This window comes from Phyllostomus discolor, chromosome 2 (assembly GCF_004126475.2).
Source record: "Phyllostomus discolor isolate MPI-MPIP mPhyDis1 chromosome 2, mPhyDis1.pri.v3, whole genome shotgun sequence".
Classification (NCBI taxonomy): Eukaryota; Metazoa; Chordata; class Mammalia; order Chiroptera; family Phyllostomidae; genus Phyllostomus; species Phyllostomus discolor.
In genome coordinates, this window is record NC_040904.2 from 102,818,783 (window position 1) to 102,836,580 (window position 17,798).

At 49.9% G+C, this 17,798-nt stretch overlaps 1 protein-coding gene across 6 annotated transcripts in view; it reads right to left on the reverse strand.

Moving 5' to 3' along the window:
* The window catches only part of MYLK (myosin light chain kinase), a 291,257-nt gene that overhangs the window by 99,943 nt on the left and 173,516 nt on the right, over positions 1 to 17,798 (reverse strand). For 5 of the 6 annotated variants that reach the window (XM_036018196.1, XM_036018195.1, XM_036018198.1 and 2 more), the window contains 5 exons: positions 17,463 to 17,481; positions 15,723 to 16,258; positions 14,941 to 15,147; positions 12,284 to 12,418; positions 9,079 to 9,231 (listed from right to left, as the gene is read on the reverse strand). In XM_036018196.1, coding sequence (XP_035874089.1) covers positions 9,079 to 9,231; positions 12,284 to 12,418; positions 14,941 to 15,147; positions 15,723 to 16,258; positions 17,463 to 17,481 — 1,050 coding nt within the window. The remainder of the gene's footprint in view (positions 1 to 9,078; positions 9,232 to 12,283; positions 12,419 to 14,940; positions 15,148 to 15,722; positions 16,259 to 17,462; positions 17,482 to 17,798) is intronic. The other variant, XM_036018199.1, reaches the window with a different exon arrangement.

Here is a 17,798-nt window from a genome sequence, read left to right on the forward strand (position 1 = left end):
TTCGTATTGTGTTCATGTGTTCATCATTTTGACAAGCAAAAATGATGCCATATAGACTAAAGCTGTCAACAAGACTGGAGAAAGGGAAATCGTAGGAGGAGAGAAGGAGACAGGCAGGAGAGAAAAGAAAGGGGAGAAGAGAGAAGGAATGTGAGAGGGAGACGGAGGGAGGAGAGGGAGAAGGAGAGGGAGGAGAGGGAGAGGGAGACATCGCTTTCCATCACACTGGCCCTCTGACTTCCCTCTTGGCCATTTACACTGTTTTGACTCATCAGAAAATGTCTTTGAAGACAGTTCCTAGACACGAACTGAAACACTACATTCTTTCTCAAGTGAAACAAAAGTGTCAGACAAATGGCTTGTCAGGGTCCCAGAGCAACAGAGCGGAAAGCTCAGGAGCTGGAGCAGTTGCAGGCCTGGCACTGCTGCGTCCAAGCTGGGCCGGCGGGCAGCTGACTCAACCTGGAGCATCAGTTTTCTTCAGGGGTCCAGTGGGGCTAAGTCACCAGTGGAAGGTGGGACTGTCATGGGAATTAAACCAAACCAGCTATTTAATTGATTAGATTTTTCTGTCTAAACAATGTTCCTCATTAAAAACACTAATTACATAATAGTAGTGTCAGTTAAGCACACTCCACATGCATTGGCATTAACTCAGTATTTTATTTTGAAAAGCTTTTATTTGAGGAAAGAGTTAAGTACAACACAACAGGTATAATTTACCTTTCTCATTAATTCTTACACAGTAACCTGCATAAAACTTGTTCCTCAAACCTGGAGACACGAACCAGGCCTTCAACTTCCCTTGAGCGTGAGGTTAAGAGCCCCCTGCAGCCTGTGTCCCCGTGTCTGGCTGTGATCTCAGCACCTCCCTCCGCACTGCAGTGCTTCTCCTGTCCTGCCCTTCCGAGTCTTTCCTTTCCTTTCTATGGTTTAGCAAGAAAACAATTCCGGGTTTCTCCTTAGAACTGTTTTCTTCACCTGTCAACTGGCCAGCTTGCTGCTCTCTGAAGCCGCACGCTTATGGGCCTGGATTTGCATTAAAAACACATGTTCTTATGTAAATAGTTGAGTCTTCCTTGAAAATGGCTTACCGCAGTTTCTCAGCTCATTCAAAACTTGTTTAGGATTAAGACAAAAAATCACGGAATGTTATATTTAAAGTGTTTAAACAGATGACAGAAATTTAAAACAGACAGCGTGTTGGTACAAAAACACTGTTTTAATCATCTAGGGAGCCCCCCCAGGCCCCTCTCACACAGAGGACCTCCACCCACTGCTGTCACACCCACTCACTGAGTCCCGGCCCCTGCCCGCCAGCCACTTAAGAGCATCCTGGATTCACAGGCGATCACCTACTACAAATGGACATGGAATGGCCCTCTCCTACTTCCTAATATCCCCTTTTCCTATCCTTCTTAGGCAGGAAGACACATGAGCCTCTTGGAAAGTTACAGGAAGGGAAAATGATAGCCTTTTTCTCAGATCTCCTAAGGATTTTCCTTAAGCATTGAGCCTGAGTACTTTTAGTCATGACAATGCAAAACACCATTTCAACAGCAAATCTGATTTACTCCAAACACTATTATACTATGAAAATTTGGTACACCACTAACTGAAAGAACTTCTGGAAGCACAGTCCTCCCTTCTTCCTTTATTTGGTGCTCAAAATCCAGTGTGGGCTGAGGACTGAAGACTAGCTTCCTCCTTTCCCTAAATTCCAGGACTGGCCTAAGCTCCAGAGGACTCATCAAAGGAAGGTTAGCATCACCCCCGTGAAGTGGAGCCCAGCCCCTTCCATCTGCAGGGCATCTATGCGATGTGCAAATCTCCAGGGAGGATTCCATCGCTTCCAATAAAAGTCCTAACTGAGTAAACCTACTTGGAGAATCAGCAGAATGGCTACATCTGTGGCACACAGAGTTCCTTCCCCCACAGCCTCACTGTCTTTTGGCTTTCCTTCTCCCACTGACTTCTCCAGAACCTAAGAAGCAAATGGGAAGACAAGTGCGCAAGGAAGCGAATGAAAGGAAACAATGATGTATGACATCCTAAAAAAAGATCTCTGGCCAGTAATGATACGGTGCAAGATGGGAAGCTGGGATCATTGCAACCACGGCCTTCTTTTGCCTTAGAAGTGTCGGCCTCCAAAGGTTAAGGTATGGCATCCAAACCGCCTGATGCTCCCTCCCCGTGAGTGCCTGGAAACCACACTCTTCACTGCACTCTCACAGCACGGGCCACACTGTGCCATTAGGAACCCGAAGCTGTAATTCTGGATGGCATTCTTGACCAAAGACTCCAAGCAAGTAATTGGTAGATATGACCTACAATGTGCTGTTATAAATCTCTAATTAGTAAAATGAGGCTCCAGTTCTGTGATTTGGACACAGATGTACAAATATATACTTGGAAGTCCTGTGACAGGAAGGACCCACGTGTCCAAAATCGGCAGTATTCAACCTGTATAAAACTACAACATTGGTTTTAAAACAAATTAACATTTAATTGCTTGCCTTCTCAGAATGTTAAGGACTTCTGGACATATTTTTTTAAGGTTCTTAAAAAAAAGACAAGTTAAAACCAATATCCTTCTCCTTCAATAAATTTTTCTTTAGCTAAAATAAGTATTTTTAATGTTTTCATTGTTTTTAGACTCGTGGTGGGCAAAGTGCTTGCCTGATAACCACTGGACAGATCACACAGCGTACCACATCCTCGGGTACAACTTAGGAGAGAGGAGGTGTCAGCCAGTGTCTTCCAGCTGTGGGGGCTGTCTGCGCCCAAAGCTGCCCCGTGGTGTGGCTGTCACTGATCTGAAAGGCTGGGCTCTGACTGCTGCCTTCGTGGGGAAAGGCTGACTTCACTGGTGCCCTTTCTTTTCACGAGAGGCTCTTCATCCAGCCAAATGCTCTAATAAATATGGTTATTAAGTCTCATTTTTTTCTAGAGATCATTTTTTTAACTTACCCATATTTTATATCCTTAGGCGCCTTTAAAAACCCCAGCAGACCTTCAGTTAAATAAACAAATCATTAGGCTAAAAAACTATGTCAAAATGGGTGCAATTAGTAGGTTAATAAATCTAGTCACTTAAGAATTTTAGCCTTGACAAAGACACTCCAGGAGGAGATAAAATGTTCTAGCCTAAGGATGCTCCCCACCAAGGACATAGTCCAAATACACAGAAAACTTTATTCTCATTCAAATTTTTCTGGACACTGCAGGAAAATTAATCCATTAGGCTCCATCCTGGGTCAGGAGGGGAGACTCTCACTGCTTGGTTAACACTGGGTATGTTGGACTTCCGGCCAAGATGGAGGCATAGGTGGATGCACCGTACCTCCACGCACAACCAAGATTGGAACAACAACAATTTAGAGGCAGAATAACACCCAGAACTGACAGAAAATTTATCTGAACGGAAGTCGGACAGCCAAGAAGTTGAAATAGACCCATTCATCCAGACCGGTAGGAGGGGCAGAGACTGGCAGCCAGGCATAGGTTGAGGCCTGGAGAAGAGGGAGAATTGGGTGCATAAGGCGACCAGGAGCACGTAAGGCATCTGGAGCACACAAGATCTCAGCGGGTGGACCCTGAGTATGCAAGTGGCAGCTGGCAGACCCAGTGAGGCGGCGAGTGTGGAGCAGGGCAGAGCGCGCAACCCAGGATCCCAGGGAAGGGACTGAGATCCCACAGAAAACGGAGCTACCACCATTGTTCCCTCTCCACCCTGCACTCACATACAACATCACAATCTAGTGACTGGGGTGCCCAGCCCTGGTGAACACCTAAGGCTACGCCCCTCACCGTAACAGGAGCGACTAGACCTCCCCCCCAAAAAAGGGAGAGAGAGAGAGATGGCTCAAACAGATGAACAAATCAGTGCCCCAGAACTCATCCTTTTGAGCGACTAAGAGATAGCTAACCTATCAGATGCACAGTTCAAAACACTGGTGATCAGGAAGCTCACAGAACTGATTGATTTTGGTTGCAAATTAGATGAACAAATGCAGGTTACCATAAAAGAAATGAAGGAAAATGCACAGGGAACCAATAGTGATGGGAAGGAAACTGGGATTCAAAACAATAGAGTGGATCAGAAGGAAGAAAGAAACAACTAAACAGGCAAGAGTGGAGAAATAAAAATTCAAAAAAACGAGGAGAAGCTTAGGAACCTCCAGGACATCTTGAAACGTTCCAACATCCGAATTATAGGGGTACCAGAAGGGGAAAAGGAAAAGCAACAGATTGAAAACGTATTTGAACAAATAATAAAGAACTTCCCCAATCTGGCAAAGGAAATAGACTTCCAGGAAGTCCAGGAAGCTCAGAGAGTCCCAAAGAAGTTGGACCCAAGAAGAAACACACCAAGGCACATCATAATTACATTAGCCAAGGTAAAAATGAAAGAGAGAATCCTAGAAGCAGCAAGAGATAAGGGGACAGTCACCTATGAAGGAGTTCCCATCAGACTGTCAGCTGATTTCTCAAAAGAGACCTTACAGGCAAGAAGGAGCTGGAAAGAAGTATTCCAAGTCATGAAAGACAAGGACCTATATCCCAGATTACTCGATCCAGCAAAGCTTTCATTTAGAATGGAAGGGCAGATAAAGTGCTTCTCAGATAAGGTCAAGTTAAAGGAGTTCATCATTACCAAGCCATTATTTTATGAAATGTTAAAGGGACTTACCTAAGAAAAGAAGATTAAAAAAAAAACATGTACAGTAAAAGGACAGCAAACTCACAATTATTAACAACCACACCTAACGCAAAACTAAAAGAAACTAAGCAAACAACTAGAACAGGAACAGAACCACAGAAATGGAGGTCACATGGAGGGTTAGCAACAGGGGGGTTGGAGGAGGAGAGAAGGGGAAAAGGTACAGAGAATAAGTAGCATAGGTAGTAGGTTGAAAATAGACAGGGGGAGGGCAAGAATAGTATGGGAAATGTAAAAGCTAAAGAACTTATAAGTATGACACATGGACATGAACTAAAGGGCGGGGGGAGTGGGTGGGAGAGGGTGTACAGGGTGGAGGGGAGTGAAAGGGGGGAAATGGGACAACTGTAATAGCATAATCAATAAAATATATTAAAAAAAGAAACAAAATACTGGGTATGTTTTTCCTTGAGTGGGGAAAGAAGGAAAGAGGGAATACTTGGTGATTGACTTAAGAGCTAGTTTGTGGATTTCCTGTGGATTAGTAAGTACCGGCTGAGCCACCAGGCAAGGGAGGAGGTGGACAGAATGCCCCCGCGTGCACTGACCTCAGTCTGCTCTTCCGTTCATTTACTGAACACAAGCTCCCATGGTGGGCCCTGTTTCACATGCAATAGTGCATAAGACATGGTGCCTGCCTGCGGGCAGCTTACAGGCTGGTGGGGAAGACAATAACAACTGGAGTAAAATCTGACAGGATAAAATGCTTGTTCCTTACCCCTAAATGCCCTGAATGATGTACCCCTGCCTTCGTCCCTGAACGCATCCTCTACTACTTGGTGACCCACTCACTTTGCTCCAGCCGTACTGGCTGTCTCACTGTTCCTTGAATAGGCTGACCTTGTTCCTGACTCAGGGCTTTGCTCTTGCTGTGCTCCTTCTCCACTGGGCTGAAGTCTCTGCTCAAGAGTCACCTCCTATAGAGACTTGCTTCATCACCCAGCTGAAACAGCACTCCTTCTACCCCTCTCTATTCTCATGTTCTTTTTTAAAAAAGATATTTATTTATTTATTTATTTGAGGGGAAAGGAGGGAGAAAGAGAGGGAGAGAAACATCAATGTGTGGTTGCCTCTCACATGCCCCCTACTGGGGACCTGGCCCATACCCCATGCACACTCCCTGACTGGGAATTGAACTGGCAACCCTTTGGTTCACAGGCCAGCACTCAATCCACTGAGCCACACTAGCCAGGGCTGTCTGTCCTATGTTCTTAATAGTTCTTATCAGTGTTTGATTAAACCAGATGTTGAATATTACCTGTCTTCCCATCATGATGTCAATGCCATGAAGGCAGAGCTTGTCTGTCCTGTTCACTGCAATTTCCCCAGAACAAGCTTGGCACAAAGTAGATGCTCAGTAAAGACTTGTTGGAATATAAGCACAATGACGAGGAAGGTACAGCTGGTAAGAGAACCCATTCTGAGGCGATCAGAGTAGGCCTCCCAGAGGAAGTGGCGTATGTGAGAGGGAGTTAGCTGGATTTTTGTAGGGAGGGGTACAGAGGAAAGGAGGCAGAGAAAGCAAGAAAAATGGCTGTGGAAAGCATGCCAGGGTGCTGGGTCTCTCTAGACGATTGCAAAACCTTGGCAAAAGGCGAAAGACGTGAGAGAGAGTCCCCACATCTGGTCTTCAGCTAAGTATCTGCTGACCTCTCCCACTGAGCTTGCCTCCTGAAGAGCTGCCCTCCGAAACACCTCCGCCCTGGACGATGCATTGCTGGAGGGCGCCCCCTTGTGGCCTGACCCCCTAGAATAGGGAGTCTGAAACCACGGCTTTAGTGTCCAGCCTCCCTTCTCAGATCCTCTTCCCTTTACCCAAAACAGATAGACAGACAACTACCCACTGTGACAAAGTTGATTGTTTGGTAAGATAGCTTTTTAGACTTGGCATTTTAAACTTTTATTTTGTTTAAAGGTTAGAGCCCCATTGGACAATTGTCCTAACAACACACACTCACTGAGCATTTCCTATGTTCCGGGGACATGGCGTGTGTTCATTCATTTAACTCTCACAGTACGGGGATGACAGTCGGTGCCCCCACTTCACAGAAGAGAAGGGTGGGGCCTGGAGGACTGGCTAGCAGCCCAGGCTGTGGGGCTGGTGCGCGGCAGAGTGGGGAGTCGCACCCAGGCAGCGGGCTCCACATCCAGGCTCCAGCCGTGGCTGGGGGCCGTGCTGAGGGCAGCAGAGAGGCTAGGCCTGGGCAGCGAAGCGGGAGGACAGGAGAGCGGCAGGTGCAGCAGAGAACAAACGCCTGCACTGCAGTCATCTCCCATCCCGAGTGGCCCTTGGAGGACTTGGAGCCAAAGGGGCTGCCAAGAAAGCAAGAAAAACTCCAGTTTGTGGAGGGAGGATGGTGCGGGATGTGGACTCGAGCTCCCCAAGTTCCTTGAGGCGCGGAGCCAGGGGTGTCACTGTGCCAGGCCCGGCCGGCCGGATCCTCGTGCCGAAGGCCCAGCGCCGCCAGCCTGGGCGCGCCTGCATCTCTTGGCCTCCTTCACCATTTATGGTATCTGAGCCTCTGGCCTTCGCAGGTCAGTAATCCCCACACTGGGAGGGGTTCCCACGCACGCAGGGCTGCTCTCAGAGCAAGTCCAAATGGCCTGGCAGAGTTCTTGCCGGGGCCTCTGTGTTTCTGCTTTAAAACATGCTGGGACGGGCCGCCACGCCGGCCCCACTCCTCCCACAGACCCGGAGGCAAGAAGGACGGCTGCAAGGCCTCTCATGTCGTCATCTGGGGCCCCCACCGACAGCTGGACTATTAGCTCAGCTGGGGCTCTCTAATCGGGTCTTAACTCTGGCAATCTGGACGGGCACTGGATTAGCGGGGCCACGGCTGAAGCTAGCGAGGGAGCAGCTCAAATGACACTGAATGCCATCCTGGCTCTCTGCTGTCACTACACTTTGGGGTAGGCCATGCAAACCTCCAGGGAGAGCTCCCTGGTGGGAAGGAGCAAGCGGCTCCCCTGGCCCAAGGAGATGAGGCTCAGACCTGCTCTTGTTTCCTCTTAAGTCTCTTTCCACAATTTCCCCTGCCCCTCAATGAGCCATGAAATGAGATCCGTGAGGAAACAGGGGATAAATGTGTAAACCAGAATGCTGGCTGACAGATGCCCAGTGACCAGAGAGTCACACTCCCACCAGAGTGTCAAGAGCTTCTGGAAGGGAGACCAAGTCACGGGAGATGACCCCATGCAGAGGCACCCGAGAGAAGCTGGCGAGTCCAGGGAGCATGTCTCCTGTTGGCAGGGAGCCTCAGGCAGCCAGCGTTGGCCACATTGTCAGTCAGTGCCGATTCCCTTATCCCTAGGGGGCTGACACAGCCTAGCCCCGGGGGCCAGCCTCCTGCTTGGGAGTCAGAGGACACACTCTGGAAGGGGCAGGCACAGAAACGGCCATGGGCTTGGAGTCTCGAGAAGCTGGGTTTGGAGGCTAGCTTGACTTACTAACTTGGTGTTCTTAGGCAAGTCACATTAACTTCTTGAGACCTGCAGACCCACTGTGTGCAGTGGGGAGACACCACCCACCCCCAGGGCTGTTGAGGGCCAGATGAGAAAACACGGGCGAAGCTGAAGTACCTGACGCAGTGACGCGCACAAGGAGCCACCCCCAAGGGGGCCTTCCAGATGGTGGCCGCTTGTGTCACAGGGGCATTCTCCCTGAGAGGCCAGGCCCTGGGGGGTGAGCGAGGAGACGTGGTCCTCCCGCTGGCCCACGGTGGAAGCAGAGCACAAGAGCACAGAGCACCCAGTTCAAGTGCCCAGGCCCCAGTCACACCCAGGCGTTGGGGCCCAGGCTGGAGGTGGGGTGGGCAGTGTGGCTTACCTCAACACCCGAGACCCCAGAAGCACTTCCCTGGGCGGTGTCACCACTACGGGTGCCATAGCCCAGACAGCTATGTCCTCCGTCTGGCCGCCCTGCGACTTGCTGGGACTAAGCACTTGGCGGGGATCAAGGGGGTGCCTGAGATAATCGGATTACTGGACACCAGGCTGGTGATGTGTGAAAACAGGCGTGGGGTGCAAGACCCTTTAGAAGCCTCAGTGCTGGCGCTCTGGTGCCCGGTGTTCCCCAGCGTGTGAGGGGTCATTTGTGGGAGCCCTAAGTCTTAATGGGCTAGGGATACTCCTCTGAGGTCATCTCTTGGTGTGCTGTTTTCTTCCTCCCCAGTCAAGAGCTGCTTGAGCCAAAGGAGTCTTTGCCTCTGTCCCTGCACCTTTCCTTAGCCCTGGTGGGGTATGGTGGTGGGGACTTGCCTTTGCATGTCCATCTCCCATGACAGACCCCTGTCACCTGCCTGTTCTCAGGTGCAGTGCCCTTTTTCCAAAGCAGATGTGTTTGTAGAAGCTCCTACCATGGACAGTGACCTGGGCGCTGCAGGACACCTGCCCCAGAGGGTTCTCGGCCAGACAGGTGTAGGTGCCGTTGTCCTCTGGCAGCGCATCCTGGATGTGGAGCGTAGCCACGCCAGCCTCGCAGGTGGAGCGCGCGTACTGGATGGGCTGCCCTGTGGAGGGAAGCACAGGAAAGCTCAGCCAGCTGGCCCTGGTGGCAGGGATCTGAGCCCTGTCCCCAGCAGAACTGCTGCTGTTGCGACCCTGATGCTCACCGTTCGTTGTTGCTCAGATCCGCAGAGAGCTAGTGACGTGTCAGTCCCACCCCCAACCACCTGGGCAGAGGCTTGTGGGTAGAGAAAGAAGCAGGTGCCAGGGAGATGAAGGAGAGGACTAATTGGGAGGTGGAGGAGCGAGACTGGTCCTGGAAGTCTTCAGGACGTGGGAGGGAAAGGGACATAGTTCTGTGCACTCTGTTTGAACAAATAGTCCCCCAGTCCACATCCTGGACTTCACAGCCTTCTGGGCCTGGAAAGAATCTTACAGGGACATCTGGCCCGTAGCCCAGCCTCAGGCACACCAGACCTCAGCCAGACTGAATGGATGGCTCCTTTCAGAAGTCACCAGAAACAATGATTCCATTTCCCATTGCAGATTTTTATCAGAAATCTGAAACTAATGTTGCAATTAGGTGCATTTCTTCACGCGATTAGGTGCATTTTAGGGTTCATGAAAAAGATAAATATGGGGAACCTAAAACATCTCTGGCCCCTTCTTCCCAGAGGCCCTTCCACCAGAGGCCCTGTATAGAGTCCTGCGTGGAAACAGGAACACGTGCTATGAACTGCCGTGGTTTCCTTCATGCTGTATGTTCCTGGGACTTTATCATTCCAAGATGTGGGCCTTCATTTCCAGAGGGAAAAGTCTCATTACTGAAGATTCTGGCCTTAGAGCAGGAATGTGTCCATTCACTATATAGGAAGCAGCTGTCAGTTTCTTCCAGTGTCAGGCCGCAGGGTCCTGGTTTGCACTTCATAAAATTGGGGGCGGGCAGTGGGGGAGGGAGGAAGTCCAGAAAGAAGTGCTCTCTCAGCAATGCGATGTTTTCTCCTGCACAAAACAACACTTCATGTCTCCGTGACAGTCCGGCAGAGACTGCCAAGCATGCCCCAGGGCTGGAGAGAAGAGATTCTGCCCGACCCGCTGCACTTCGTAAAAGTGGAGCTGGGAAAGGCAGGAGCCAGGATCCTGCTACTGGAAGGATTGAATATGCTCTTGGTTTTTATTTTTTGTGAAAACGACACCCTAAATACTCTCTTGCTTGAGAACCCCAGTAGACCCTGCAACTGCCATCGAAGGGCCGCTGCTGTCAGTACAGGCGTTGGTGAGCTGTTCGAGAGCTTTCCTTTCCCTGGAGCATAACCGATGTGTCCCCACAAGATGGGAGGAAACGGGGGCTCCGGAAAGGAGGCTCTCAGGACTGGGAGACACACAGGACTCTCCCAGCTCCAAGAAGGTTAAGCCCAGAGTTTTGGTAGCTGCCAAGGGAACTTAAGTTGAGCACGGCTGTCCTCTAGTGGTGAGAGTGTGGAAGTGTCAAGGTGCACCCGGAAGAAGCAGGTGGGGTCACTTTTCAGTCCTGAGGGGTGTAGACCAGGGTCAGCAAACTACTGCTCGCGGGCCAAATCTGACCTGCAGCCTGTTTTGTACAGCCTGAAAGCTAAGAATCGTTTTTATGTATTTTAAATGGTTTAAAAACATCAAAGGAAAAAATATTTCATGGCGTGAAAATTGTGTGAAATTCACATTTACTGTCCATAAATAAAGACTTACTGCAACACAGCCACACTCTACATATTGTTTCCGGCTGCTTTTGTGCCTTGACAGCAGAGTTGAGTAGTTGTGGCAGAAAGGACAGAGCCTGTCAAGCTGAGAATACCATCTGGCCCTTTATAGAAGAATTTTCTTGTCCCTCTGGCGGGGACTCTGCGCCAGATGGGAGCGAAACTCTCCTTCTCAGGCCCGTCACTCCCTGACGGACTCCTTTATCGAGCTCTGCCCCAGCCGCAGGAGGCCGCCTCCTTGCGGTCAGCCAGGGGTCAGCAGGACTCTGCTGTGCCTGGGGTGGAGGGCAGGGAGACCTCAGTGCTTGCTTATCTACCAAGTAGACAGCATGCAAGAAAACTCCGAGGCACCTTCTCCCACTGATTAAAAATAATTTCTGTCAAAACTTAACACACTACACGAACGAGGAAGGTCCCCAGGCAACAAACATGTCTGTGGTGCCGCAACAGCCGGGGCCATTCGGTGCACAGATGACAGAACTGCTGCTCCTTTAAGGAGCCTGTTCCGTGTGAGAGCTGGCAGGGCCCTAGCCTTCTGTCCCAGCCTTTCTCCTTGGGGATAAAGGCGCTGATGCCCAGAGAGGTAAAGCAGGGTGTCCAAGGTCACCAAACCAGTAGATGGCTGGGAAGACAGCCTTTGTCTCCCGACCCTTGGCAGGTGTTTCTTCATTCCCCTGTTGATCACCAAAACAGACCTTGGTCAATTTTGCCAATTTTATGTAGTGTTCTCCATTCTAAAATTAGAGTTCTTCCATACTTTTGGGCTTTAAAAGCCTTCTTCTTCTTTTTTTAAACAAAAGGGGATTATATATGATAATTTTTTTCAAAGGACCTTACTTGTCCACCCCCCCAAAACTGGTATGTTTCCATAGGACTATAACATTAGAAAGAATTATTGGCCTATGAATCCCAAAACCACCTGCCACTAAACAAGAGACAAGGTCCTTTGAGGAACTTCTAGTATAGTTCATTAATGTGGTATATTTGTTCTTTTGTTGACTCAACAATATTTATTGAGGGCCTATTAAGAGACTGGCCATATAAAAAGGAACTAGATTGCTTGTGCACCTATGTGCCAGGCACTTTGTTAACCATTTTATATAAAGGATCTAATTAATTCCACAACTGCAACCCTGGAAGGCAGGTGGCATTATTCCCGTCTCGCAGGAGAGGAGCTCCAGGCTCAGACAGAGAGGCATTATCCCCAGCCAGGCGACAGCAGCCTCTCAGGTCCCATTCCCTCCCTGTACCCTGTGCTTCCTTCTTATGCACACGTGGTTCAGAGCGATAAACGGTGATGCCGAGTGAGAATACAGGCAGGCCCAAGGGGCCACAGGATGGGGCAGGGGACTGCTGTAGGCACTGGGACAGGAAGGCTCACCATTTAGCAGCCACGTGATCTGGGGCACTGGGGTCCCCTGCACCGAGCACTGCAGCACAAAGTCCTGGCCTTCAATGACGGTGCAGTCCTTCAGGACACTGGACAATGAGGGGGCCACCTCCACCTCGGCCAGTTCTGCAAGGACAAAGAACAGACAGGCCATTTCAGATCACAGCTGGCCCATTCTGGCAGAGGACTGCAGTCACCCTAAGTCCTGCAGGCAGACGCCTCATTGCCCTGGGCTCCTAGGACTCCTTGGAGGCCTGGCTTTGCCTTATCTATCGTCACACTTAGTTTCCTACTGCAGAGACCTGGAGTCTGGGGCTCAGAAACTGGCAGGGGCTTTTCACTGTCACAAGACACTGGGGGGTCTGGAAGTGCTCAGGACCTGGGCCTGCCCCTCCCCGCCGGGACTCAGGCACCTCCTGTTTTATCTTGACTTTTGCTATCCTGGGGCATCCACAGAGCTCCTCTTCCTACCTTCCTTGGTCCTACTCTATTTTCTAGTGTCTTTCATCTTCTTTATGTCCCATTGGTGACTGTGAGGTCTTGTGAATATCTTTTTACATGGAGAGACCACCTGTCCACTGGTGAGAACATTCCAACTTTAAGTTATTATAATTATTTTTTTCCAACTCCAGGACTGAACAAATGACAAACTCATGTGGGTTCTAGTTTTCTATCCTAGGCCAATGGCTCAGACCACAGGACCCTAGCAGGGGCTATGCATTACTAAGTTCCCTCATTGTGCTAATGTACATTCCATTTGAGGACCACCCAGCTGGACTTCCCAGAAGTCTTCTGCATTGGTGAACTGGGAAGCATTTTGTAGTTTGGAGACCTTAGTTAAGAACAATAGGGATAGATACTCTCTTCCACAACAACCATGACATACTGTGGGAATGTCAGGGTGGCTGACAGCTGAGAAAGGGTAACTGCTTTTGATAATTATTATAGAAGATATCTCACTAGTACTTTTCAAGAGTAGCTATTCAATACAGTGATGAGAGGTAAGCCATATTATATTGCAAGGGTTTATGGGAAAAAAAAACAATATTTCAGGGCTTACTGTGTGCCTGGTACTTTTTCAGGTGTGACTGTAACAAGGCCATGAGTTTGCTCCCTTTAGCTCATTTTACAGATGAAATTGGTCATTTCCCACAGTCAAGCCCAATGGTGAAGCGAGGTTTTATGCCTGGCTCCCTGACTCCATTCCACACTTCCTCCCTGAGACCAGAGCTCCCCAGAGGGGAGAGAGGCAGTGGGCGAGCAGCTGGGAGTCAGGGTGATGCTGCACCTGATGGGTCTGCGGGAGGGATGCACAGACTACCACGAGAGATGTGGGGAGGCACCACCTCCACATCTGCCGCTGTCAGTGTCAAATCCCCCCATTAGAAAAATGCCTTTGGGAGCCACTGAAAATAATATGGGTTTCTGTGTCAGACCCACATGAGTTAGAAGTAGGCTATCTTTTAAAAGCATGTGACCGTGGACAAGTCACTTAACCTCACTACAACTCAGATTTGGGTGTAACTACAATTAGTTTGTAAGATCGTTGGGATAATTAAAGGGAGCAAACATTAACACAAACCCTGGCACTCTGAACAGCCTTTTTTCTGGTGGGGCATTAGCTGCTATAATCTGCTAGAAGCTGTGCATAGACACTATGTCTACTTGGCTGCAGGTTTAAGGACAAAAGAGAGTGGAGAGATATAGTAGTAGCTAAAGTGGCAGTTGGGCAGAGGAAGGTTTTTCTTTGCTCTTTCAGCACAGGGAAGTGCAGAGCATGCTGGGAGGGGGAAGAGAGGGGCCTCTAGGCAAAGGGAGGAGAGAAAAATTATTCATTACAATCTTTGTGGAGAAGGGAAAGGATGGAAAGAGAAGTCTCCCTAATGGAAACAGATAGCTTCTCTGCAGTGTCAGAAAAAAAAAAACCAGAAAGAGAGATTTTAAAGAAAGATAGATGGGTACAAGAATATTTATCACAATTTTGTTACAATAGGGAAAAAATGGAAAAACTCTAAATATTCAACAATAAGACTGTGCCTAAATTAGGTACATTATTTTATAAAATATTATGTGGCCATTAAAAATGAAATTTTCAAATAATCTTAAGTAATGTAGAAAGATGCTTAAGTAACATGAGCAAATTAGAACAGGAAAGTGTGCAAACAGCACAATGTCAACATTGTTTTAAAAACATTAAAATATCATTTATTTGAGTCATAAGATCATATATCATTTGAATTCTCCACAATGGACACATTACTTTTATAAACAGATATTACAATAAACATAAAGATGTGGGACCCCACTTCATCTCACGTTACTTGAAACGTGTATATTTAGTGAGCGTTTGGTTCCCTGTGGGCACAGCAGTGAGTCAGGGCGCTACTGGGACAGCTGAGGAACCTAAAAATGGTAGCTCCCAACTGGGCTGGTCATGGGGCTTGGGCATGTTTATTCTGAGGTGATTTTAATGAGCTCCTGATCAGGAATCACTGTCTTGAGGCAATGACTTTGGCCTTGGCATGTGTGTGGGGACAATGTTTCTGTGGGGTTGCATACCCTGGGCGGGGGGCTGTGGGAGATGACCTTGTATAGCATATGAAGCCTCCTCACCAATGACCCAGGGTGGCCTGGAGGGATGCACTCACTTTTCACAAGGAGCGTCCAGTCACAGGACACCTGGCCTCGGACATTGGAGGCTGTGCAGCTGTAGTTCCCGCTGTCCCTTGCCCGGGCTCTCAGCAAGCAGAGGTAATGCGACCCACCGTCTTCATAAATCTCCATGGTGCCTTCTCGTCTCCTCACAGGAGCACCCTCCAGGAACCAGGTCACTTGGGGCTTCGGAATCCCTGAAACTATAGGACCAGGTGAAGGCCGTGAGGCCCCCAGAGAGTACACTGTGCTTGGGAGGTGGAAGACTGAACCCAAGGGAGGAGCTCAGCCTGCTGTGTGGCTGCCTCCTGCTGGAGTCCTCTTTCTTACCCCTCAACCCTCTACGCCCCAAAAGCAAACCACCTAAGACAGAGGCAGGGTCCTTGGGGAGCAGGGATGCAGGGTGACAGCTAGGAATCCAGGTAAGCCAGTGCCAGCAGAAGGGAGGAAAGAGAAGGGACCCTGTGGCTGTTTTTTTTTTGGCAGGGATGGTGGTGGTGATGGCCAGTCTTCCCCTCTAGGGTGGTAAGAATTAGGACAGGAGGCTGAAGCTCTATCCAACAGTGAGCAGTGGGGCACTGCTGGGTATTTCTCTACAACAAGGGGCATTAGTAGACTGAGTCCTTCCTGAGAGAAGACCCCTGTAAAGTGGCTCCCGGGGTGGGCAGTGTCCAAGGGATGGGTGGGGACAGGAGGCTCAGACCACTGTGCCGAAGGCAGGGAGTGGCCACGCAGGGCTACACTGTGGGGGCCAGTGACCTTAGTTAGCTCTACTTACCCTCACACCTGAACTGGACTGTTTGATCTTCATGGACTTCCTGACTTTGGGGTTTGCTCTCGAATTTGGGGAATGTTGAGTCCCTCCGGCTCTCCATGGGGATTTTCCTAGTAGCAACCTTGTTCACAACTTCCTGGGTTCCCAGGCCAGACGGTCTCGTGGGAAGGGTGGCTGGAGGGGGAGCAGATGGCTTCTCCCTCTCTTCTCTGGAAGGCAGCAGGGAGCCTGAGACCGGGGCTCTAGGTTCCAGCTGGACTTTTGTGGCCTGCAGGGTGATGGTGCTGGAAGTCTTCTGCAGGACGGGGGTCCTCAGGGTCTTTCGGGGTGAGTCCCCAGATGGCTCCAGCTTGGATTCCATTGGGGACTGAGGCTGACTACCTGTGGCCCAGGTCGGGGAGCCACCTTTCTGGATGCTGGAGCAGTTTCTGTGTTCAGCTGTAGTTTCTACGCTGTCCAGTTTCGGCCCCTGGGTGATTCCATTGGTCACTTCCTTCCTGATATCCGAACTGGCTGCCTTCACTCCCCTCAAAAATGGCCTGTTTGGTGGTGGTTAGGGCGGGGGTTGGGGGGTGGGGAGGAGGACAGTGGGGAAGGAGAAGGAGGAATAGAATGCTCATCTGCTTACTCACAAGCACTGCTCACCACAAGCACAGATTCCAGGGATCACAGAAGCCCACAAGTTAAGAGAAAGTGAGAGCAAAGCCTTTCTCTGCTGTTTTCTCCATGTCCTGAGGCAGAGAACAAGCAGCCCTTCTCCATGTCTCCCTGCCCTTTGTCCCTGGTCCAGAGCCTGTTTTTTCTGCACTCGCTAAATCTGCCTCTTTTCTCTTCTTCCCAAGAGCTGCCCTGTTCGCACCACATGACCAGCTTCCCTTGTCCACTCTGGCCCTCTCTAACCCATGTTCCACACAGCAGGCATAGTCAGTCTTTGACAAACAGAAACCACATCATACCGGTTCAAGCTTTAAGATTTTCCAACAGCTTTTCCATCATATGAAGAACAAAACTGAGCTTCCTGAGACAGCCTGCCAGTCTTCCCCTGTGTGCGTGAGCTCCAGCTGCCTCTTCAGCCTCGGAAGACACCAGCTCCCCACCTCCCTCGCTTCAGCCACATGGGCTCCCCCCAGGGCCCACCTCTCATCTCACCACTCTCACATACACTGCCCCTCTGTTTGGGACACTTCCTCCTCAGCTCCTCTTCCCCTGGCTAATAGTACTCTTCACAGGCTTGAGCTCGAACATCACACTTGCAGGAAGGGTTTCTCTCACCCTCTACCCTAAGTGAGCGCTTCTCTGTTATTCCTCCTCAGACTCACCACAAGTTGTAGTTACGCATTTGTGTGGCCCTGTTTAAAGCCCTTCGCAACACTAGGTGCCTGCTCAGCCCACACCCCAGAGCCTGGCACTGAGCCTCGCTCACGGGAAAGGCCGCTCCTGAGGAAGAGGAGCTGGAGGAGCCGTGGGCTCTGGCCTGCCACGTGGACGGCACCCTTTCACAGCAGAGTGCCCCTCCTAGTGACGCTGACCTGGGCAGACACCGAGAAAGACGATGGCACTGTGTCTCCGAGAGTCTCCACACTTGTGGCAAGTCTGATATAGAACCCGGATGGCATATTACAACAGGAGAACAACACAAAACACCTGAGAGCAACAGCACCTGCAAACAGTTCTCCGTCCCCCTGTGACTCAGAAATTCAGGGCTTTTCAAATGGAAACAATGACCATAACACCTAGACATACCTATTGGCGTTGTCCAAACCTGCAAAAAGGGAGAGGGGAGAGACACTGTTAGTGGGGTATTTTATACACCAAGAGGAGAGTAATAAGACAACAGTCTCTTCCATTTATTTGAGAGTTTTCACTTCCTAAGCTCTCACTTCTCCCTCCCCATGGTCCCACCTCCCTCATTCATTCCAGCTTCTCTGGCCCCGAACTCCTTGGGTTCATGTCAGAGGTGCTCGGTGTCTCTGAGCTCTGGAGACACCCTCAGTGCTTCCACTGCCGCCCAGCTGCTGTACCTGCAGCAGGCCCCGTCCTGGCCTCCAGGACACGGGAGAGAGCCAGGACCAACAGGGG